Raw genomic sequence first — 23,966 nt, forward strand, 5'->3', positions numbered from 1 at the left:
CGGGGCAGTGCAAAATAAATATATTTTCTATACCCCGATACAAAAGGAAAGGCTTGATTCACTATTAAACAACACTGCTTTCAACAACATAGAGTGTCCAACATTAAACATCTTGAGGACTTGACCAGTAATGGAAAGTTACCAATTATGTACAGTAATAATACTACAGACAGAAATACAAAACACAACTGATGTACCTGCGCAGTGTCCTGGAGGTAAAATCCCACAGTGCGATGGTCCCATCTGACCCTCCAGACACCAGGTAAGATGAATCTGGAGAGAAGGCGCACACCCTCACCGCACTCCGGCCCGGATGCTCCAGGACGGCCTCGATCTCTCCGGTGTCCATCGACCACACCACGGTGGTGGCATCGGTGGAGCAGGAGGCCAGGTATTGACCGCAGGCGCTGAAACAACAGCAGTGGACCCCATAGCCGTGTCCGGTCAGCGGGGAGAAGGGCAGCTCGCTGAAGTCTCGGGTGGAGTAAACGCAGACGCTTTTGTCAGCGGAGCAGGTGGCCAGCAGAGAGCCGGAGAAAGCACAGCAGTTCACATCGTCTCGATGACTTTGTAAGGTGCAGATCAGAGACACCATGTTTATGTCTTTTGGTCGGGTCCCTTGAAATACACAAGAAGTCACTTACAAAACAACATACTGTAATTTACATGTAGCCTCTCTAACGCTTAAAACTTAGACACATTATTTAACAATGCAACCACTTAATTTTACAAACTTGATTCGTTTTTTTATTCAATTGTTTAAACAGACGGGCAAAAAAAAAAACATTCCATACCTCTGAAGTCCCTCCTAGACAGTGTCCTAACATTATCCATTATCACGTTTAATAATCTAGTGTTACATTTAAATACATATTATGTATTGTCATTGTTTATGTTATAATGTTAGCGGTGTTTGAAGACATGACGTACCTCCTGCGAACACTTCCTGGTTCTGTCACGTGACTCTCGAACCACGTGGTTTTTATTTACTGTGGCGTTTAGGTTTGTCACTTTATCGGATTGCTTTAATATATGCATGTACTTATTCTATGTGATTTCTATCATTTTTGAAGCATTCTTTATTACTGTATGTTGTAACCAGTTATATTTGGTTAAATAAAAAAAAGCATGTACTTATTTTACGTGGAACCATTTTCACTTTTTATGCACTTATTTGTACACGTTAATGTATCTGGTATCTAAACAGTTGACGGTCCCCACTGATTTCCATTTTTTTTCATCCTATGGAAGTCAACTGTTTGGCTACCAACATACTTCAAAATATCTTCTTTTGTGTTCAGCAGAAGAAATAAATTCATACAGGTTTAGAACCTGTTGAGGGTGAGTGATGACCACTTATCTATATGTCATAAGATCAGAATTTTCATTTTTGCGTGAACTATCCCTTTAAGTAACTTATTGTCATGGTAAGATCTCTAAAATCGAGAAAAAAAAGTTTTAATAGGCCTATACATACATCTTTGAATTATATTATTGGAGTCCTACTCTGTTGTATTAATGCTCACGTGCTATCGGACATTTCCTACTTCCCATGTCTGAAGTCGTGATTACGAAGTCATCGCATTTAAATTTTGACTTGAGAGGGCATTCATGTCTTTTTTTTAAGCTGTCACCCCTCTTTTTGAGAATACACATGAAAATGCACTATCCAAACTTAAAGGGCTGTAATTCAAGAATGCTTTGGAATATAAACCAGAATATAGAATACGTTTGGTCTTGTTTTAAAACAGACGCTCGGCAGATTATTGCTGATGTGAAAGCAATTCAAAATATGAAAGTATGAAAAAGTTATGGAAGTTTAAATTTACTGTAAATAGAAAATACTGTACTACATTTTTTTTATTTTATATATAAAATATATATTTTACAAAAATGTTTTAATCTAAAATTACTATAAAATCAAAGCCATATGTCTAACCAAGTTGTGTTACAAATTTGAAGTTGATATCACAAAAATTGAAGTTCCCATGAGATTTTGTTTAGGCGCTGTACCACAAATAGCCATCGGGTGTCATTGAAATTAGATTGATTGTTTTTTTAATGCATTTTCCTGTAAATTTCTGTCCAAATGTCACTTCCATCACAAAACGGTCACCAAACATGGAACCTTGAGACTCAGACCTTTCCGATGATATGTGTTTTGTCAAGATTAGAAAAGATTTTGATTATAAAGTAGTTAAAATACGGTAAATGTTGTAATATGAAACATGACACCGCCCACTAGGGGAGGAGCCCGCTAGAAGAATTTAAAGTACCATTTCCATGGTAACGCAACATCCAATTTCAAAACGTTTTTCACAGGATGAATTTTGAGTTCGTAAGCTTTCGAATGATACATAATTTATGATAATTACTCAAATATATGATACGAAAAACAGGCGATCAAAAAAAGAGTGCCAGGTATCCCTCCAGCGGGACGGTGACAGTTAAGAGGTTGAACTAGGAAACTAGTATTCACGATAATTCCGATAGCACGTGAAGGCAGCATAATAGCATTTCAGTTTGATACTTTTTTTTTTATTTACTTTTTTTGCTGCCCATTGAAACACGAATAAAAATGGTAAATAAAAGGTATATTGCATTAATATTTAAAAATGATTGTAAAATTCCATTGATTGATACATTTTTCAATAGTATTTATTTTATTTAGCTGCCCATTTAAGGGTTAAACTTAAATAATACAGTGAATAAAAGTCATCGCATTCATATTTTAAAATACTAATAACCTGACCAGTAAATGAGACCATTGTCCATGGAAAAATGAATAAAATAACACATTAGACACTGATTGGATTTAAAAACATCCTTTTAATAAGTCCGTGCCAAACATCCACACACTCGCTCACACTCTCGCACACACGCGCGCTCTCTCTCACTCTCTCTCACACTCACACACACACACACTCTAGTGAAAAATAATGCTCCTACAAAAAGAACGCTACCATTTGTTTCCCACAATATCTTTAAATAAAATAACTTCAAGTACTCTGACGCAGGTACAAAAAAACTCTGTTCTAGCTGCCTCCAGTGGGCCACGACGCACGCGGGAGACTCAGACACATGTGGTTACAGAACGCCTGCTGTCCATCTCTGAGCGGCTCTGGGGCCGGGGATACTGAAGAATACTCCGACAGTTTTCATGTGGGTTCAGATATGAGTTTCGTACAGTATGCCTTGAGTGGAGGCCGTGATGTGTTTTATATAAGAAAACAATACCATTACAAAACAGGGAAAAACAAAACAGAACAAAAAAGAACAAATTATTTTCCCTATACCCTGTTCTGAAGGGCAGGCACTACTAAGATTAAGGAGACCACAGTGTTTTGTAGAGGATATGTATATACTGTACAAACAATAAATGTATATTATTAATCACTTTAAGACTAAAATTAATTGCTACAATCATTCTAAGGCATAAACAATATCCAATGTCTGAAACAATATGTACACATCATTCCAAACAAGACTCAATATATTGACATTAATAGACAGTATGTACACATGGGTGCCTCCTGCTTGTCTGCGTGTGTGTATGCATGTGTGTGTGCGTGTGTGTACAGTGATGCCGTTAGTTCACTTTCAGAGGGTTGAATACTCTGATGCCACATGGCACAGAACAGTGTAAACAGTTTCTTTTTTTTTTCTTGGCTTTGTTTCATATTTGGAGAGGAAAAACACAAACAAATAAACATTCCATTAGATTTAAAGCAGTTTTGCTGTTTCTTCCTTTTCATAGAAAATGAAGAGTGGACCTTTCTTTTATTAAGTCATAAATAATCATTTAAAAAAATTAAATACATTCACTATAATATTAACGATAAAGTAAAAATACAAAACCAAAATAAAAAGATATTTACAAGTAGTGGAAAGGGATTTTTCTCCTAAGTACAGCTCTGATGGTTGAAATTTCAGTGCGATTTCTCTTTTCTAGAAGGAAATGGTATTGCACAAAGACACCCTCTGTCTTGTGTCTCTTTGGGTGTTGATGTGGGATTGGTCGGTCCTGAAGGGCCCTGGGTTGCAGAAAGAGCCTGTGGCTCGTCTGCTTCTGAGCCCCGGTCGCAGGTTTGAAATGACAGCCCGTGGTCTGAAACCACCTCAGTTAGTCTGCTTCAGCAGCTCAGTCCATCTCTTCTCAAAGAACTTCCTCATGTTGTGCCCGGACCGGCCGATGTCCGAGTTGTCCTCGTTGAACTTCTCGCAGTTGTCGAACACCAGGTTGACGTCGATGATGAACGTCTCTAAATTCTGATATCTAAAGAACAGAGCAAAAATGACAGCATCTGTATCTCATTGCAGGGCCGTTTCTAGGATTTTAATTTTAGGATATGAAAAAAAAAATTGGTAAGACTTTAGTTTTGGGTCCAATTCCCACTATTAACTAGTATCTTATTAGTATGCATATAAGGATATTGGCTGTTTATTATTACTTATGGGCAACAAATAAAGCAAATATTAATGCCTCATTCTGTATGACCATATTTTACATCCCTTAATCATACAAAGTAGGCAGGTTTATGATCACTGAGATCCCAAATGTGAGGTTAGGGGAGTTTGGGGGGCATGGCCCCTCGAGAACATTTTGATTTCTATGATCTACATATGTGCATTTTAAAATGTTCTGAACGCCAAAAAATTAGATAACAATAGCTTGAAAACCATGTCAGTGGGCAGATATGACTGATAACGTTTTTCCATTTTTGTCAGTGAAGAAATTAAACATATGTTTAACTGATATTTATATGTTTTATGAATCATTTTTGTAGACATGTTAATTTACTGAAGGCTAACAGGAAAGCTAGGTAACTAAATGTATTAAATTAATTCACAATATGCCCACATTCAATACTAATCTTATGCCCAATAGAGGCTGAATAAAGTTGAGCTTTTTTATTTACTGAGAGCTACACATGGAATTATTCAATTTACAATATGCACACATTTATTACTAATATTGCTTTGTTAATATTTCTTGTTTGTTAATTAAATTATAAATGACATTACAAAGGCCTATTTCAAATCAAAATGGCAAAATTAGACAAAAGTTTATTAATTTGCCTGAATATTTTTGTCAGTTGTTTAACATTTCTGACTTAAAGAAGCAGCTGTCAAATATGAAGCGTTTAGTTTAGCTACATATCTTGCACTTGACTGCTGCTAAAATTTGCGCTCAGCCACTGGAGCTTCTGTGCGTACATATCTTGCAATTCAGAGTTTATAACTCGCAATTGCAAGTTAAATCTCACAATTCTGGGAAAAAAGTCAGAATTGCGAGATATAAGCTCTCAATTGTGAGTTGAAGTCAGAATTGTGAATTTATATCTAGCAATTCTGACTTTATTTCTCAGAACTGCAACTTTATAATAACATTACATAAGAAAAGAAAGTCAGAATTGCAAGATAGAAACTTGCAATTGCAAAAAAAATGTCAATATTTTATTCCTTGGCGGAAAACAAGCTTCCATATCCTTCTTCCCTCCACTCTTCAGCTTTTACTTTTTCACATTTTTCAAAACTGAGTGAGAACTGAACTGTGGAAGAACCGAGGAAGTTCATGACATTTTAAAGTGGAAGAGAAAGACACTTACTGGCTGCTGACGAGTTTCTCACGAATAGTGGAGAAGTCCATGGGTTTTTTAATGACTTTGCGGTACCCTGGGACAGATTTGAGGTTAACAGGTGTGAGGAAGGGCCAGGCGTCCTGATGACGTTCCAGTTCGGCCAACAGAATCCTGAGAAGTATAACCGTACATGAGGTCTGTATAAAAAACAACTTTACATTCACAAAATTCACAGAAAATAAGGGAATGCAAGCAGTACCTGCAGAGGCCCAGGTCCCGGTTGTTGTCTCTGGCTGTTTTGGCTCTTTTTACGCAGGGAGGGCTTTCTGGTTTGGGGGCAGTGGGGGTGGAGGTGTTCTTCTTGGCCTGGGTGGAGGTGGTGGCTGCTTTCTTTGGGGTGCTGTTGTTGCTGCTGGTGGCTTCCTCTTCACACGTCTCCGTCTGCTTCTTGCTTTTTTTGGCTGATTCTGTTGCCTTTTTTCCTGCACTGGCTGGTGGCGCACGATTCGGAGTCTTCTTAGATTTAGGTGACTGACCACTTGCCTAAAATGGTAGACAGAACCAGTTAAGATTTAAACTTAATAACACTCCAAATCAGCCAGTGAACAGTACACATCACCGTGGCAAGTGCTTGCACTTGTAGTCACTAATGAGAAGACTAAGCAAAAAACATATTTATTATCAACTATTTATTTTTATTATTATTATTAAATTCTAAATCTTGCATGTGATAGGCAGGGGTGCAAAAAGGAGAATGCAATATATATATATATATATAAAAGTTTATTGAAGATATTGCTGTGTAAACTATATAGGGAGCCCTTCCTTGCACATTAATATTAAAGGTTAACAACAGAGCCAAAACTATTAGCCCAAATTCAGTTGCTATTTATTTTTAGGTATAATAATCAACACTCATAAGCTTCACATAAGGCTGTTTTTGCATACATTTCTAAATCTAATTAATAAAATTATGTTTTTTCTCCAATTCATTGTTGAAATATAATCATTTATACACAGTGAGTGTCATTTTCATGACCGGTTTATTTAAACATACATGAAATAATCAAGACATCACTAACAGGTTAAGTAGAATATAATGAATATATAGGCTAATATAGTGCATATATTTAGCGAAATAGTTGATTTCTCCAGTGAACTAACAGCCGTGGACAATGAATGACTGCCTGAGGTAAATGTGATGCAACTTGACATTGTTTACAAGCTGTTTTAATATTGACGTCTTTCCGCGGTTGAAACACTGATTGAGCGATTACACCACATATGATACGTTTCAGTGTTAATTTATCCTCAACATACCTTAAGATATTAATTCATGTTTATTCTTTAGGTCGAGATGATCGCGTTCACACGCGCGCGCGCCGAGGCCGCTTGAGCTGACGTGTCTACAGTGATCAGTCCTCACATTAAAGAGCGTCAAAACGGCATTTATCGTTTGAATTTCGTGATAAAATGGACTGAATACTTAATATGTTCATGTGGGAACTAGGACTGAAGTGTGTTCCGCGCTTAAAAAAAGCCGACTGTTAACTGTTAAAGATTGCATTCGTAACCGTTCGGTACACACGCGCACCGAACCGAAAGCCCTGTACCAAAACGGTTCAGTACGAATACGTGTACCGTTACACCCCTATATATATATATATATATATATATATATATATATATATATATATATATATATATATATATATATATATATATATATATATATATATATATATATATATATATATATATATATATATATAGGAGCTTGTGCTCGAAATAGACTAATATTTATATATATATAAATATTAGACAACACCTAATCTAATAGTTTAGTAGTTTAATAGTTAATCAAATAAAAATATAATCTGCGTATTAAGTTTGGCTCATCCAGCTCTATCCAGAAAAAAGTATATGAATATTTTACACTGAGATATAGCTCTGAAAACATGCCCCTGAGCAAATGAGCACTTGCACCCCTGGTGAATTGAACTGGAGGCGGTTACCTTGGAGATGCAAGCAGGGCAGTACCAGTCTCCCTCTGGGATGTTGGTTATCTTGGGTTTGTGGCAATAGGTGTGACACCCCTTATCACAGCCATCACAAAGCAAAAGCAGGTCTTCATTATCTCCCTTTCGGCACATCTGGCAGTACTGAAAACACAAACAGGCATGTAAGAATGGAAACTGCAACGTATACTGTAGATCCATAACAAATGTGTGTTCCTACACTTACTGACAGTGAGGTTTACGACGTCACTTACCACTTTCATGATGGACCTCTCCCAGGCGATGGATTTCTGCAGCTGCTGCAGACACATGGCCAGCTGAGAAGAGCTGCGTACCTCACTCAGTGCCTTCCGCCACAGCTTCATCCCCGGAGCAATCTCTTCCTCCCCCCTGCAACACACAAAAACACAACACACACATGAGTGAGGGGTTTATTGCAAAGATGTAATTTGTCCTTAATGTCTGTGTCAGATTGAGTAGCTGAGATCCTGAGATTTCAATAGCACACACATACACACACACACACACACACACACACAGAGGCGTGAACAACAGGCATACAATCTATATAGTGTTAAACAATTCTGTGGCGTGACTTCACAGCCATACATGAGGAAGGAGAGCACAGGATGCTGTGGTGTACCATGCACTTAGAAGTATTAGAAAACAAATCAAGTTTTGACGTTTTCAAACTCCGTCTGTGCACTGCTGATTAAAATCATGCAGCCAAAAACAGGAAGGGTGCAGGCAAGAGAGTGAGAGGAAAATGAAACCAAAAAACAAACACGAAACCCGAAACTGGAGCCAGGGTGAGAACGCATGGACGGACGAGCAGAGAAGCCCCAGCCAGCAGAGAGAGAGAGGGAGGGGGGGGGGATGAGGAGGAAGAGGAGGAGCAGAGACGAAGGCTGGCAGTCTGGATGACCTACCCTTCCCCTCCAGCGCTAGTGGATGGAGCAGGTGCGGGGACAGTGACTGTACCCACATTATCCAGTTTGATCTGGATGGTGGTCCCTAAGGGGCTCCGCAGGTACCTTCTCTCGATGTGGCGCTCCAGCTCTGCCAATCGCGTCACCGCGATGTCCAGAGGGTTGCTGAGACGGCGGATCAGGCCCTTCTCCGAGCTGCGCTCCTCTTGAGACTCCGCCCCAGGGCGGGACTTAGGGAGGAGCTTGTGCTCGAAATAGACTAGGTCCTCTCTTTCAGACTGTGGCTCTGGATATGTCCAGCCCTGAAGCGAGGGATTGTGGGAAATGACAGTTAATATAAGAAATGACCATGATTTGATGCAATTCTGGAAGCATTATAACTGTACACTCACCTTGACCTGCAGGCTGGCAGATGTGACTTTGCGCTCCAGCTCCTCCACCTGTTGCAGCAGAGCAATGTCAGTCTCCATGGCCTGCTCCTCCACACACCACTCCTGCAGCGTCTCCACGGAAACCTGGCCCTCGTCGAGCTCTGAGACCTCCATAACTGCCACTGCAAACAAAAAATAAGACAACCGTAAGACCCCAGGAGAAATAACATCCGTAAGGCACAGCACAGCAGAATTGAGCTCATTTTGACAACTGCATGCTCGGCTGAGTCAGTTGCGCAGTGGTTTAGAGGGCTTTCATGGGTGTTATTTAGGGCTGCCAAGTAATAAAATGCCAAAATATAATTTTTTGCTTTCTATATTGATTTACCTCAGATTTAGAATTTGCTTAAATTTGCTCACATTTTTCTCCTTGAAAATATACTGTATTTAGTTATAATAAATTCAGTACCTCTTTTATGGAAATAAATAAATAAAAAATTAAATAAAAAAGGGGTTGTCATGATGCAGACATAATGCCAGAAAGGGTTAACTAAATAATAAACAGTTCATTTTGCTGAAATAGAAAATAAACGCAACAGGATATTGACTGTTTATGTTGCTTAGAGTGTTTCTCCGTGAAACACAAATCTGCTTGCCAAAGCGGACAATGTATCATAAATAAAGCACGGCTATGAAACAATCAGCATCAAGAACCATAAAGTTTTATTAAATTAATTTAAAAGAAAACTTTAGTTCTGTTAAATGTCTTCCATATTTCATTTAGAAATAAATATGTCAAGATGAATTTTATGACACAAACCAACAGTGTTAGCCTAGAAATCTAGACGCACCCTAGCGGCAGCAAATATCATTTGCTGCCAGGGTGTCTAGCAACTCTCCGTTGGCTTGCGAGCTGGAAAAACCAAACTCTAGTCAGGCCAATCACATTGTGTATAGAGTCGGTGGGTTTAACATAATGACGGCAGAATTGCGGCAGTTCCGCGTGCTACTTGAAAACAAAGAAGCTGGCGAACAGCGGTCTTTCGAATCGGCTTTGGCCAACTAGCTCGGCTTCACCTTCTTCATTCTGCCAATGGTGTGTTCCCAGACCCAACATCTTGATGTGGGTCTGGCTTGTACAGTGTTTCTGTGTACTGAAATCAATACACCGAATAGAATTAAACTACTGGAATGTCAAACTGTGTTAACAAGGATAAATAAACATAATCTCTGGCAGTCCTATCTTTTCTATTTTGGTCCGCTTGAATTGTTTCCATGGCTAAGTCTGTAAGATAAAACGCACACTGGCACGTTGTGTTATTTTCACTCAGCTCACCCTCTCGATTCTTGTTGCAGGTCTGTGCGATGAGCTCCATGGATTTCTGCAGCTGTTTCTGCAGGGCTCTCTCTCGGATGCCTCTGCTGTGGAGAGTGTTCACAAGGGCTTTCAGCTCCTCCATGTCTGTCACCTTCCACCAGCCCAGAAGCATGTCTGCCAATCAGCCAAAACCATTATCATCAAACAAAGCTAGACTCATGACACATTTGTTGCTGAATATTATGGTTAAATCTTATAGACTATTATTATTATTGAACAACTCAGTGAAGAAGCATTTGTGTGCATGATCCCAGCCCTCACCCTCTGGTATTGGCAGCGCTTCGGGGTGGTCATGATTTCTGGGAAAGTCCAGTGCCATTGGAGAAGGAGCAGATGTAAGCTTCTCCCCAGTGGGAACAGGAGAACCACTTTTGCTGGTTGAGACGCTGGGTGGCAGGAGGGGGCTGGCGCTGCCCTCCACTGAGGGGTACATGTGCAGGGGGCTGCTGCACAGGGGTAGATTGGGGCTGATGACCCCACCGGACCAGCTGCACAAAGGCAAACCAATCAGAGCTCCACCTGGCTTCACCTGGGGGAGATAATGAGAATACATGAGATGTAGCAACAATATATATTATAAAGAATATAGTCAATAATGATCTTTCGATACATATCGATACGGAAATATCTGAAACGCTTCCAATACTCATTTTCCACAGGATATTAGATACCACCCGCCTCCCATCACTCACTTGTTGCATTTGCTCTGGATGAATATTTTTGGACTTACAGGACTTGAATTTCGGTGTGGGATAGCACATTTTACTCATTCTTACATGGTTTTAAAGCTGGCTCTCAGTTCTAAATTGAGTTCTTTTTCACTGCTTATTGCTCTTAAACAGTCAAATACACACACAATAATGTCACAATGCTAGTCTTGGCGAGTCTTTACATAAACACAGTCAATTATGTTTTAAGTGCATGTGTAACAGTATAATGCAGTGGTTCTCAAACTTTTTATACCAAGTACCACTACAGAAAATATTTGGCTCTCCAAGTACCACCATAATGACCAACATTAAAATACAGTAGTGTTTATAGGCCTAATACAGTAATACAGTAGGCCTAACTATTCAGCTACAGCTCTGCACAGTTAAAAAACGAGGCAGTTTATTCCTAATAAGAATATTTATTGTTGTCAGCCACTTTAACATTGAACATTAACACTGCACTGTGCTTACATACAGGTAAATAAAAAATGTAGTTAAATGTAGTTTAATAAATAAATGATTAAATTAAAATGTGTTGTACCTAAAAGTTAAATAAAAACTGTACTATACTTAAATGTAAAAAAAAAAAAACTTTACTCAAGTAAACATTTAAATTAGAATGTATTGTGTTTTAACATTCATTTATATTCAATTTAGTGATTCCTCTGCGTACCACTAGTGGTACTCGTACCACACTAAGAGAACCACTGGTATAATGGATCGGTGCGTCAGGTCTTAAAGTGACAGCAGCCTAATATACCTGCTGCCAAATATTGAGATACTATTAAAAATATCTATATGGCAGTTTTTCCCATAGTATCAATGTCAAAATTGTGGCCAATGAAAATGCTGAGTGGCTTGTAACTTTGGAAAACCACTAGCTACAGTGGCTGGTGAGAAAAAACGTTCATGTTACGCCCTGAATATGTAATATAAAAGTAACAACAATCGAAGGAAAATAGTGTAATCAACTATTTTATAGTATTACATCAATGTCATTTATATGTATTTTAAATCAATTGGATTTTGTCTTTCAGAATTTTTGTTTTTTCGGCTAACATATTTCAAATTGGACGGGTAATTACCTGCAAACTGAGGTTGCTGATCCCAGCAGCTGAGGGGTTCAGAGGACTTGCAGATGCAGAAAGAGGAAGCAAGTGATGGTGCGGGGAGGAGGTAGACGGTGGAGGTGGAGTTTTGGGTCGTGTGCTGAGGGTGTTGCTGTTGTGTGAGGACTGTGAGTGTGCAGACGTCTGGGTGAGGGAAGTGTCATCGCAGGGCGAGCGAGGCAGCAGGCTGAACCAGTGGCCACTGCGCTCGCTGAGGACCTTGAGCAGCTGGTCGTTGGCCAGGAGCTGAGTCTGCATCAGCTGCTGCGGCTGCAGGATGTGCGCGGGGATGCCCAGCTGCAGAGGAGGAGGGATTGCGTGGTCTGCACTCGGGCTGCTGGCCTCTGTCAGCTTAGAGGTAGTTGGAGAGTGAGCTGGAGATGATGCTGATGTCGTTTCCATGGCGATTGTTGCCGGGCAGCCGTTGTGGGCGAGGCAGAGCCCCTTGGCCCCGGCAGGTGTGCAAGGCAGTTCCTGACACTGAGGGCTCTGTGAGGGGCGGAGCTCTGGAGGTTGAGGGGGCATGGTCAAAACCTCTGTTTCCTGCAGTTCTTTTAGTGGGGAGGAGCGCACCTCTTTATTTGCCTCCTGATCAGGATCGATGGGCTTCTCTTCCTCCTGTTTCACCTCTTCTTTCAAAGCCCCCTGTATCTCTTCATGCTGAAGATGGAGCAGAACTTCCTCCTTGGGCTCCTCTTTGACCTGCACAACTGGAAAGTTCCTCAACCTCTCGCGCTCTTTCTCCAACTCCTCGAGACCTACATGAGAGAAAGAAAGCAGAACATATTTAGTGTCAAATTAATGCTGTGGCTGCATGCAAATCCATTTATGGGTGGATGGATAGATAAGACTCACCTTCTCCACTCTCTAACCCCTCTATGTAAACCCCTCCACACTGCGGGAGGACCCAGTATCTGCGGCGGTACCGGTCCTGGCCGTATGACATGGACCGCAGGGCATGAGAAGACTCAAACAGCTTCCGACGGATCAGGTTTTGCTGCTGTACTCATACAGAAATGCACATATGAGTGTGTGTGGGGGGATTTTACATGGAATTATGATAGGGCTGCAAGATTCTTCGAAATAAAACCAAAATTGCGCTATTGCTTAGTGCAATTATCAAATGGTAAAAGCTGCAATTCAATTAAATAAATACATGCGCTGTGAGTTTCATAGTGAAGTGCAGCACTGTGTTCTTTTACACGGGAGCAGCTCATGATCTGGTGTTTTCAGTGTCTTTTATACTAAAATAATAATAAGTGATTATCGTTATTATTATTATTATCATCATCAACATCATTATTATTTAATTTTTTTATGGTCATATTGATATATAATCACAAAATGTTGGGCAAAGCCCTATAAACAAGCAACATTTTCAACAAAATGGGCATTTTATAAGAATATTTTGATTTGTTTTCCCCATATCACGCATCCCTAAATTATGATGTTTGAATTTACCTTTGTTAACTTCTCGATCTGTTTCTCTAGCTCTTCAACACTTGTTGCTGGGTCTCCCTCATCCTGACAAAAACACACACACATATACAGGCTCAGTCAATATAAAAATGTCTGATGAAGGTAAAGCACTCGATGTACGAAAATGCACCTGAAATGACCGCCTTTTACCTCATCACACGTCTCCACCTTTCTTCCCTTTTTAGCCTCTTCCTCCTCATCGTCATCATCCTCATCCCCTGCGTCATCGCTGTCGTCATCTTCATCGTCGTCGTCATCACTATCCCCAGCCTTCCTCTTGCGCTTGTGACAAATGGCAGAGCCGCCCGCAGCCTGAGGCTCCTCCCCTCCAGCGATTGCTTCACGTTTCCCTGTCCGTTTAGCGTAGATTGTTTTCATTCTGCATGAACATGCATAAATACTGATTGGTTAGTGATGTAACTTTGATATTTGAATGCAGACATCATGTACATTCAACACACATCTTTCACAGTCGGTAAAGAGAAACGGTGGTTGTGTTTAATGCCTTGTAAGATGCCTCGATTCAAATGTTTGAACACATCTATTATAGCTAAAAATTTTGTCTAGGTAGGTAAGTTTTGAAACACAGCCATTATATTTGTATAAATCAGGTGCAAATATGTTGATACTCACTTCTTCAGTTTGCCTTCCACGATACACTCGTCCTTCCTCAGCACATTCATGTGCTCCAGGCTTTTGTCAATCTCACTGCAAAAAAACACAAACAGTTTCGTACTGCTGTAGATACCAGTGTTGTGGTATAAGTTATATTTTATAGTTTTTAATAAAGTTTGAATATATTTTCAAGCTAAATTTAAAGTTCATTTTTGTCATTTTTTTTATTACTATTATATTTACTAATTTAAGGTTTAGTTTTAGTTCAGATTTAGTTTTTTTTTAAGTTACTAAAAAACGTATTTCAGTTAGTTGTCAAGGCAACATTTCTAGTATTTGAATCGAAAATGTATATTTTACTTTATTATAATTAACAAAAAATATTTGTAATAGTTTAAGATAATGACCCTGTCATACAGTACATGTGTGATAATGTCACATGATGAACTGAAGCTGTTGAGGTTCCAGTGTTCATATGCATTAAGTATTCAAAGCTCTGTGACCTCTCCACTGGCGCTTTATGCACTATTACTCCAACATAAATATTTCATAGTGCCTAGACAGGCCTGACAGAATAAGCACATATCACTTTTACACACATCATACATTACAAACAGGAATCATTTGAGTTTCAAAATGTCTTACATAAGTGTAATTAGTTGATTTTGAATTTATGTTGAAAGGTATGTGATGTGTTTTAAAGTAAACAAAATATTAGCATGTACATGCTTTTCAATTAATACTCCATGCATATAACAACTTTTAAAAATCATTTGACTGTTCTTCATGAATTATTATTGTATCACAACTGGAAAATGGTGTTTCTTCATGAATTATTATTGTATCACAACTGAAAAATGGTGTTGTATTGCATTGTGCATAATGTGATAACTAAAAAACTAGCATGTTGTATAACAGCTGCAATGTAAATATCAATCAAGTCAAGAATCATCGATTGCTGATCTCTGAAAACAGAACTGTAATCTATTGGTTCTTACCTGACCACGCTTTTACTGCATGCCAGCTCATTTACCAGGAAGGCCAGGACAGAGGCTTTCTGAGCTGGCGTATGGGCCTGAAAGGCTTTGGTCCTTAAACTCAGAGCAAGATCAGCTAGCTCCGTCTGAGAACAGTGGGCCTCCATGTACAGCTGCAAAACCTCAGACACATTGTCCCGATTCAAACCCACATTGGTCAGGTGGTCACCCAAGATAGACTTAGCCTGGTGGAGAAAAGGGCACAGTTCCAATTTTGCTGACACTTTTAACCAAAGCATCTTAATTAAAATAAATTATTAGAACTAATTAAAATAAATTATAATACATGATACAGATACAGACAGACAGACAGACAGACAGACAGACAGACAGACAGACAGACAGACAGACAGACAGACAGACAGACAGACAGACAGACAGACAGACAGACAGACAGACAGACAGACAGACAGACAGACAGACAGACAGACAGACAGACAGACAGATAGATAGATAGATAGATAGATAGATAGATAGATAGATAGATAGATAGATAGATAGATAGATAGATAGATAGATTTCTCCCTCACCCTGTGTCCTTGAGGTAACCCTGGGTCAGACACAGCGGATGAGAGTAGCCGGACCAACAGGTCTTGCACTTGCCCCATGCTGTTGCCCAGGTTGAGCAGTCCCTCCTGCAGTATACCCAGAGTGGGCAGCTCAGAGGGATCCATGCCCAGAACCTTCCCAAAGCTCCTCAGGAACTGCACTACCATCAGGCAGTCTGCAAATACACTTCCAGGCAGAACCAGACCATGGATACGAGGAATCTCCGGAAGGGGCTGTAGAGGGAGAGAGAAACAGAAAAAAACAGTGAGCAAGATCACGTTTTAATAACACATTTTAAGCAATACAATCTGACAACAACAGTATCTTAAACGTGGCTTCTTTTGCTCAAACCATGCTAAAAATGATTTCTCCCATTTTATTTTATTTATTTTTTTACTGTCTTGTATCGTATAATAATACAATAATAATAATAATAAACAATTGAATGTCCTTAAGTTGTTTTGTTTATACATTCAACACAACTCTAATATAGGGCGGGGAAAAGTATACTGTCAAACTAATATAAAGATAACTTTTTTTGAGCCAAACACAGATTTTTTGTGAGTAAAATATTTAGATTTAGACTTCCTTTATTAAAAAGGGGAAATTAAGGTGTTACAGCAGCAACAACAGAAAAACAAGAACAAAAACACAAGACGAAAAATAGACAATACAGTTAATCAATAAACACAATAGAAACACTTTACTTAATGTACCCCCTCAGATATTAAGTTAATATTTCAATAACTGAATGGCACATTTGCATGTTCACAGTCCTCTGATGTCGATAATAATCATAATTTGCAGTAGTTGTAGTATGCTTTAATTATAAAAATGAAGACAAAAAAATATTACTGCTGTAAATTACAATTGTACAAATGAGTCACATGCTTTACTTTAAAACACACACCGCATCATACTATATAGTTATTTAGTTCAATTACAGCCTTTGAATTGATAATCACACTAAGCTATATCCTGATTATTGTGATTTATTCATTTTACTTTTACATTCAATATAACTAATTATTAGCTTTTCATCAACTCACGAACCCCTGTTTGGGAAACACCGCTCTAGATAATAATATAATAATTTGTTTTGTCCTTAATATAGTGACAATACTTGCTTAATTTTGGGAGAAAAAAACATATATTTGTTTAATATTTTTCTCACTTTATAAATGTGTCTTTATATATGAAATTAGGCAGCTGCCATTATATTTGAGGTAGGGGGTCCTTCACAAATTTGGGTTCATTAGCATCAAAAAATTTGATCCAAGATACAATGGTGCCAACTTGCATCAAAATGCTGTCTTTATCACCACTAGGTGGCAGTATTCTGTCTCAGGTGAATTCACTGTAAAGTGTTTTTGTAAGTTTCTGTGCATGACATCATACCTCTGAGAGTTCTGATTGGATGAGCCTTTCAGTTAATGGCTCATTTATTGATGAATGAAACTTGTTTATTTGAGATTATGAAACATAATCTTGTTTAAAAACAAGCATTCTAAATGCAGGTTTTTTTTTTATTATAAATGATTATTAAAGCTGATGCAATGCAAAACTTTTTTCTCATTTGGCCAGATGTCCCATTACCTTGTGATCTGTCAAACACATGTCTTCATTGGGCTTCTTCATCTCACGGATCATCTCCAGCTCCAGCCTCCGGAGCTCTATTTTCCGCTCCTTGTTGAGACGTTTCTCATCACGTTTCTCTTGCCTGAGGCGTTCACGCTCCTGCAGGGTGGAAGAGAGGCTTTACTAACCGGTCGGATGCCAAATCAGGCATGTTTGACATTAGGGTGTTATGTTCTACAAGAAAACTTTGTTTTGGAGAATGAGGAATGTTTAGGGTACTTTATCGAACTACATCAAAATTATGTGGCGAACACATTCAGGGAGCGTAGCAGAGCAGGTAAGACGTGACATGTGAGAAAGCCTTGAAGTGCAGAGAGGAGAGTGGAGTGGTGAAGGACAGTGTTCCTTTATTTATTTATTTTGTTTTGCACACCTCAGCTTTTTTCCGAGCCTCCACAGCTTTCATTAGCATAACGTGCTGTCTCCTCCTCTCCCTCTCCTGAAAAGACAGAATGATTCCATCGTTCAGTGGAGGAAAGCAGAGCATATAGATCCACACAGAGAGAACAAACGAAATATAAAAGCCAGAGACAGACGATAAAACTGATCAGCGTGGTTTAGCATGTTGCACAGAAAGAGAGAGAGAGAGAGAGCGAGAGAGAGAAAATAGGTGTAGAACGGACACATTGCTATGGCCAGGATGAGGCAGCCACAAAAACGTGTGTTACAGCTGATCGGACGGGAACAAAAGAGCGAAAAGAAAAGCCACAGATGTAATGGGCAGGTCAGAGGAGGAAAGCTGTCGGTGCATCTTGAGTTAGATTAGCGTAGCTAATGTTACAAGCTAACAAGGGACAATACAGCAGATTTCCCTCGGTCCTTACAGTGAAGCACATTTCTCTGTCACTGTTATTATGGATTTAAAGTCAACATAAAAATCCAAACCGGCCCCATTTACTTTCTTAATGCAGGTTTCTGGTATCCTTCTTTAAAATGTAAAACTTGCTACGGCTAGCATCACCTTGGACTCAGACTATTGGATAATGGCTGCGTTTAAGTCTTTTTTTACGCCCTCTTGCTAACTTCCCTCCGTCTTGTTCACTCGGATTGTACATTGTTGCTTATGTTGCCTCCAACTGGCGGAACACCCTAAGCCCTTGTTCACTTGTATGTAAATTAAGTGTGAACACTGCGAGTTGCTGTTGTGACGTCACAAGTGTGGGCTATGGGGTCGAGGGTCTGTCCAAATAAACTTCCCTCAACCACTTGACGAACTTGAACGCACTTCAAAATGGCGACAGGGACTCCCCCAAGGGCAAGTGCTTAGGGTAGTTTGCCAGTGGGTGTAAAAGTGGAGTTAAACGCAGCCAATGTTAATGTGCACTCAGTAATTTGTTGTTTAGGTTGTGCTACTGATGTCTTGGATTCATGCTGACATCTAGTGGTTTGGATGTAGCATTATGCAAGTTGTCCATCTCCATGTAAATTAGTAACTTTTACTGGCCTATTGATATGATTAGAGGTTTTATCTCATGTGAGTCTATATGATTTTTAAATATACTTATGTAAAGTACTATTGATTTTTAAAAATCTTAAATTACAGAGATCACCTTTAACCAATAGCCAAATAATGATTTATTCATTGTTTTAGCAAACGCACATTCTGGTTTGGCTACATTCTAGTATGAAATATCCACTTAATTTGTTAAATATCTTATTTTGCTCTGAAAACGTCACATTAAGGAAGTAGAATGGGTTGCGGATACCGTTTCATGTTGACTTTAAGGACAAAGCCAATTAGTGTGATATCTTCATTCTGACCCACAGATGGCATGGAATGTACAATAGAGAGAAGTGTGAGTTTTCTCAAATTCTCTCATTGGTCAGGCACTACGACCTTTGACCTGTACTGATGACCTCACAGGCAGGACAATCAGCACAGTGCAAATGCAACATTGTGACAAATAGTCACAACAACATACATACACGCACACACACACACCAACACTCACATTTTCACAGCGGTAATGATAATATACAATATTGGGATGACTTTACATGTGGAATGAGGGTGTGTGGCACTTTCCACCAATGAGAGTATGTACTTAACAGGCTCCATAGACACACACACACACACACACAGACACACACTCACACACACACACACACACACATACATAAACAAACAAGGCACAGGCCTGCTGCATCAAAGCCGTTTTCTCTCATTGACACACATAGCAGATGTAGGCGATGCAGTTTTTTTCTTTTGTTCTCTTTTTTTGCTTAAAAAGCCATGCAGAAGGAAAATGTAGTTTTGACAGCAGCCAGTGCTACATTTAAACATGTGCTGCTATGACATCATATCACAACCAGGATTCACGATGCGAGTGTTAGATGTACAGAAGATGAAACATACCCATACCATATCTAGTCTATGCCTCTCCATCTCCTGAGAGAGAGAGTTGGCAGAGTATTATGAGACAGAAAAAAAATCACAGCGTCATTTAAAAAGAAAAGGAAAAAAACAAACAAAATCAAAACTTCAGCCTTTAACCCCAAAGAGATAGACCCCACTCCCAAAAAGCATGGAAATTAACCAAGAGTAACAGCAGAAAGTTAAAGACAGAACCACATGAGACTCGCCACTTCTAACATTGGGCATAGGCTGAATAAATCTATTTTTAGGACAATTTTAAACCCATAATGCATTGCATTTCAGATGGTGACTGTGAACTCTAAGATAAAATATTGCTCTTTCCCTCCCCTTCTCCTGCATTTTGTAGCAAAAATCAGTTCTATTATATAAATGGCCATTATGAGACCTATTATTTATAAGAGTTGTGACTGACCTGGTGCTTGAGAATAACAGCCTGTTGGCGTCTCATCTCCTTCTCCTACAAACACAGAACATAAAAACGATTCAAAGCTGCACCAAAACACTCATTATAACACCGTCTAAAAAGAAACCACCAATCAGTCCTGTCTCTGCCTTCCGTCCTAACTGTGAGGCCTATGAATGCAAGAGCTTAAGAAAATATCAATCTTTATGGGTTACATGAAATTGTTTGATTAATGCCATTTTCTTTGCCCTATTGGCTAGTGAAGCAGGTTGGGTTAGTACATTGTTTGCCTTTTTTAATAATCAAAAGATAGTCAGAAGCAGGTAATATTTATAATTTAGGGGGAGGGGGCTGTCTTAGTCTAGAGACCACTTCATAGAACAAGCTTTTTTTATATTCTATAAAGTCATGCGAGATGTACGTGATTTTTAAACCTAAACACAGTAGCAGCAAATGAAAAAAAAAAGTGTTTCTCAGAATGAGCTTTACCATCTACACAATCATACAATGCCCTAAATATAAGATGAATCATCAACTTTGGTTTCATTTTCCCTGAAGAGAATGGCTAGGGCTTAGTTGTATGATGGCATATACTGCACAATGCAATAGTATTTATTATGAATAATAATATCTTTAAGTTTTTGTCCATATATTTTTCAAATAAAAAGATCAAATAAATCAAATCAGTGTTACAATAAAAGCACCTTTAATACAAACTTGATTATAAAAATATAGGCAGTTTTTTGATGCCATGGATCCTCAAATAGGATGATCCATTTAATTTCCTAAAATGTAAAGGCAGCATAACATTTTTATTTAAAACTAATTTGTACTGTGTGAGAAAAATATTAAGTGTGATGCTGTAAAGACAAAAAATTAAATAATTGTCTTTTATATTGTAATTTTACTACAGAAATGTTCATTAATACATTTATGCAAAATTTCAGAATTAATACACTACCATTCAAAAGTTTGGGGTCGGTAAGACATTTTAAAGTTTTTGAAAGATGTTTCTTATGCTCACCAAGGCTGCTTTTATTTGATTAAAATTACAGTAAAAATGCTATAATGTTTTCTATTTTAATACATTTTAAAAAGTAATTCATTTCATGTGATGCAAAGCTGAATTTTCAGCATCATTACTCCAGTCTTCAGTGTCACATGATCCTTCAGAAATCATTCTAATATGCTGATTTGGAGCTCAAGGAACATTTATTATCAATGTTGAAAACAGTTGTTCTGCTTAATAATTTTGTGGAAACCGTGATGCAATTTTTTTTCCAGGATTCTTTGATGAATAGAAAATGCAAAAGAACTTTGTAACAATGTAAAAGTCTCTATACTGTCACGTTTGATTTAATTTTATGAACGATTTAATGAATTTAATATGTACTTGCAGAATAAAAGTAATTCCTTTAAAAAAAACTTTTAAACGGTAGTGTATATAAACCATTTTTATATAGAATTTCCGACAAAATAACTATATTGTGGCGTACAGATATTGTGATATTTAATATGTACAGTACAATCAAAGTGTTATATGGTGTAAATAATTGTACGTGTGTATATGATACAACTCTACACAAAACACAACCAGCAGGTTGTGAATTCCAGTGAGCGCCCCATGAGTGCAAGACATAAAAAGATGCACTGTGCATTTTTCATTTTAAACAACAGCAAAAATCCAGATGTCAAGCTAATTTCCCCCCACAGGCCGGCAGACCTCAGTCAAACAGAGGCTCTGCTCCTTTGTTGTGGCCGAGGAATGTTAATGGTTTGCCGGGGTAGGTGAGAACGAGGGAAGTTTTCTGAGGTGGGGGGGTGGGGGTTTCCACGACGATGATTCATAGTGCGCAGAGTAGGTGTGTAGCATCTCTTCTCACTCACAAACTGACCTTTATTCGCTTTTCCGCCTCCAACATTTTGGCATTGGCAGCCTCCTCTCTCTTTTTCCGCTTTGCCTGCCAATGCAAAACAGGTCTGGGTCAGACCAGTGCTGCCGCGCTGAGTATAAACCTAAATTAAACATGCTAAACCAACATCTGTTTTATTTATAACTTATACTAACACTTTGATTGATGTGTCTGCGAGAGGAAAAGCGAGAGCTTGCATCCAAACATTCACACACACACACGCTCAGGAAAGCCCTTCAGTCTTACGTCTTGCCATTATTGCGTTTACTCTAGCTACAGATCACTGCGTCAGTGATTGAGAATGTTTTCTCCTCAAGTCTGTGTCAGAATCAACCCTCAGATCTTCAAAACTATTCAATATTCCTCAGGCTCTGACAACGGCAATATAAAAAGAAAGCAAAGGCGAATTAGCCGAAAATTTAAATACGTAATTACAAACAGCAAGAAATCCTGTTCAGAATGGCTTGCCAAGCGTGTCAGCTTCAATTTGATTTTGCCCAGCTAAAACACTTTTGAAGCCTCTATAATTGGGTGAGTAAAGTAAACAGTGTCTTCCTCCTGCTACTTATGCAAGAACTGCCATTGTCTGATGGAAAAAAATATATTTTATGTCTAATTTACCTCTGGTTTGAAACACAGGAGGCAGCAAATTTAATATTCAAAAACTGTCCACCAAAACCAATTTAGCATTAGTCCTGATGAAATTATGCAGAATTCACAGCCCCAAAATGCTGGTGAGTGATTCTTCTGTGGTCCGGGTTCCATGTTAAACAGGAACTAAAGGGGGTGGTGTGTATTTTAAGAATGTTAAGCCTATTTCAACTCTTTTAATTTATTATTTTTTTCCCGCAGTCGCTCCATACCTCGAGAATCTGCTGTGCGCGGAGTTCCTTCTCCATACGGATTTGCTGAATACGCTTTATCTTTTCCTGGTAGGAGAGGAGGAGGAGGAAGTCTGTTAATTGAAAGTGCTGCTGTGCATTTAAAAAAGTCGACTGGCAGACAAGCTGCAGTCGTAGAAGCATTTTTCCAATGAACGCCTATAATCTCGTGTGACCTTATCCTAAGACTGACCGAAAAACTCACCTGCTGTTTGAGAATCTTCAACTGTTCCTTTTGCTTCCTCCTCTCCTCTGCAGCCATAATGGCTAAACAAGAGATACAGAATGAGATCTCAACGAGATGTTTGAACATCTTTGTGAGCAATAGAGTGGTGTTCATAAGCGTGGAATACCTTGCTGTTTGCGGGCCTCCTTGGCCGCCCGTGCGAGTGCCTGTTTCTCTAGTTTCCTCATGAGCTTCATCTGAGCCGCCTGCCGGGCAATTTCTATCATGAAAACAGACAAATCCCTTACATCAATATCAACATATGCATTACTGTCCATAAATGAGATGTACAAGTCAAACGGAAGTCAAACTTTACCCTGAGCCTCAAGCTTGCGCAACAGTTTGGCCTCAGAGGGGCTTGGGAATTCGTTCTCCCCCAGATTTGGGGGGCGGCCCTTTCTACGCCGACTGCCCGAAACCTCACTGCCGCCCCTCGGCGGCCGCTCAGTGCTGGGCGGACGACCTCGTCGACCCTCCATGGCCAAGATACGAGGGATGACCTCTTCCTCTTTCAGAAGAGCCCACTGCAAACCCTGCGGGGAAGCAGGAGACAGAGGAGGGTCAGACTTATGAAGATGACAGTAGAAACACAGAAAGTTTCCTAATTTAGTGCCTAATCACTAATGATCATGTGACTCACTAAAACGCTATAATAATGAATTGGCAATATTCTAATATTGCAGATCCAATTGTAGAAAATGAATTAAAAGCAAGAAGAAGTCATTTTCATTAAAATAGTAATCAATAAACT

At 39.0% G+C, this 23,966-nt stretch overlaps 2 protein-coding genes across 16 annotated transcripts in view; both read right to left on the reverse strand.

Annotated features, from left to right (window-relative positions):
- wdsub1 (WD repeat, sterile alpha motif and U-box domain containing 1) overlaps positions 1-973 on the reverse strand; it is a 40,880-nt gene extending 39,907 nt beyond the window's left edge. For 2 of the 5 annotated variants that reach the window (XM_079840093.1, XM_079840094.1), the window contains exons 1-2: positions 795-957; positions 198-618 (exon numbers count right to left, since the gene is read on the reverse strand). In XM_079840093.1, the coding sequence (XP_079696219.1) occupies positions 198-618; positions 795-834 (461 nt within the window). In that variant the 5' untranslated portion in view covers positions 835-957. Of the gene's footprint in view, positions 1-197; positions 619-794 lie in introns of all 5 variants that reach the window. The other 3 variants (XM_079840096.1, XM_079840095.1, XM_079840097.1) reach the window with 3 other exon arrangements.
- Positions 974-2,553: 1,580 nt separating this feature from the next.
- Positions 2,554-23,966, reverse strand: part of baz2ba (bromodomain adjacent to zinc finger domain, 2Ba) — a gene marked incomplete at its 3' end in the record, with an annotated part of 96,123 nt that continues 74,710 nt past the window's right edge. For 4 of the 11 annotated variants that reach the window (XM_079840115.1, XM_079840111.1, XM_079840105.1 and 1 more), the window contains 25 exons: positions 23,532-23,748; positions 23,343-23,435; positions 23,195-23,256; positions 22,972-23,037; positions 22,091-22,156; positions 20,205-20,249; positions 19,772-19,804; positions 17,789-17,854; positions 17,374-17,514; positions 15,759-16,010; positions 15,190-15,413; positions 14,210-14,284; positions 13,727-13,955; positions 13,559-13,621; positions 12,953-13,097; positions 12,074-12,855; positions 10,540-10,807; positions 10,237-10,392; positions 8,922-9,082; positions 8,530-8,831; positions 7,855-7,990; positions 7,598-7,744; positions 5,842-6,125; positions 5,610-5,753; positions 2,650-4,276 (listed from right to left, as the gene is read on the reverse strand). In XM_079840115.1, the coding sequence (XP_079696241.1) occupies positions 4,120-4,276; positions 5,610-5,753; positions 5,842-6,125; positions 7,598-7,744; positions 7,855-7,990; positions 8,530-8,831; positions 8,922-9,082; positions 10,237-10,392; positions 10,540-10,807; positions 12,074-12,855; positions 12,953-13,097; positions 13,559-13,621; positions 13,727-13,955; positions 14,210-14,284; positions 15,190-15,413; positions 15,759-16,010; positions 17,374-17,514; positions 17,789-17,854; positions 19,772-19,804; positions 20,205-20,249; positions 22,091-22,156; positions 22,972-23,037; positions 23,195-23,256; positions 23,343-23,435; positions 23,532-23,748 (4,314 nt within the window). Of the gene's footprint in view, positions 4,277-5,609; positions 5,754-5,841; positions 6,126-7,597; positions 7,745-7,854; positions 7,991-8,529; positions 8,832-8,921; positions 9,083-10,236; positions 10,393-10,539; positions 10,808-12,073; positions 12,856-12,952; positions 13,098-13,558; positions 13,622-13,726; positions 13,956-14,209; positions 14,285-15,189; positions 15,414-15,758; positions 16,011-17,373; positions 17,515-17,788; positions 17,855-19,771; positions 19,805-20,204; positions 20,250-22,090; positions 22,157-22,971; positions 23,038-23,194; positions 23,257-23,342; positions 23,436-23,531; positions 23,749-23,966 lie in introns of all 11 variants that reach the window. The other 7 variants (XM_079840113.1, XM_079840109.1, XM_079840114.1 and 4 more) reach the window with 5 other exon arrangements.

This window comes from Gobio gobio, assembly GCF_949357685.1.
Source record: "Gobio gobio genome assembly, chromosome: 17".
Classification (NCBI taxonomy): Eukaryota; Metazoa; Chordata; class Actinopteri; order Cypriniformes; family Gobionidae; genus Gobio; species Gobio gobio.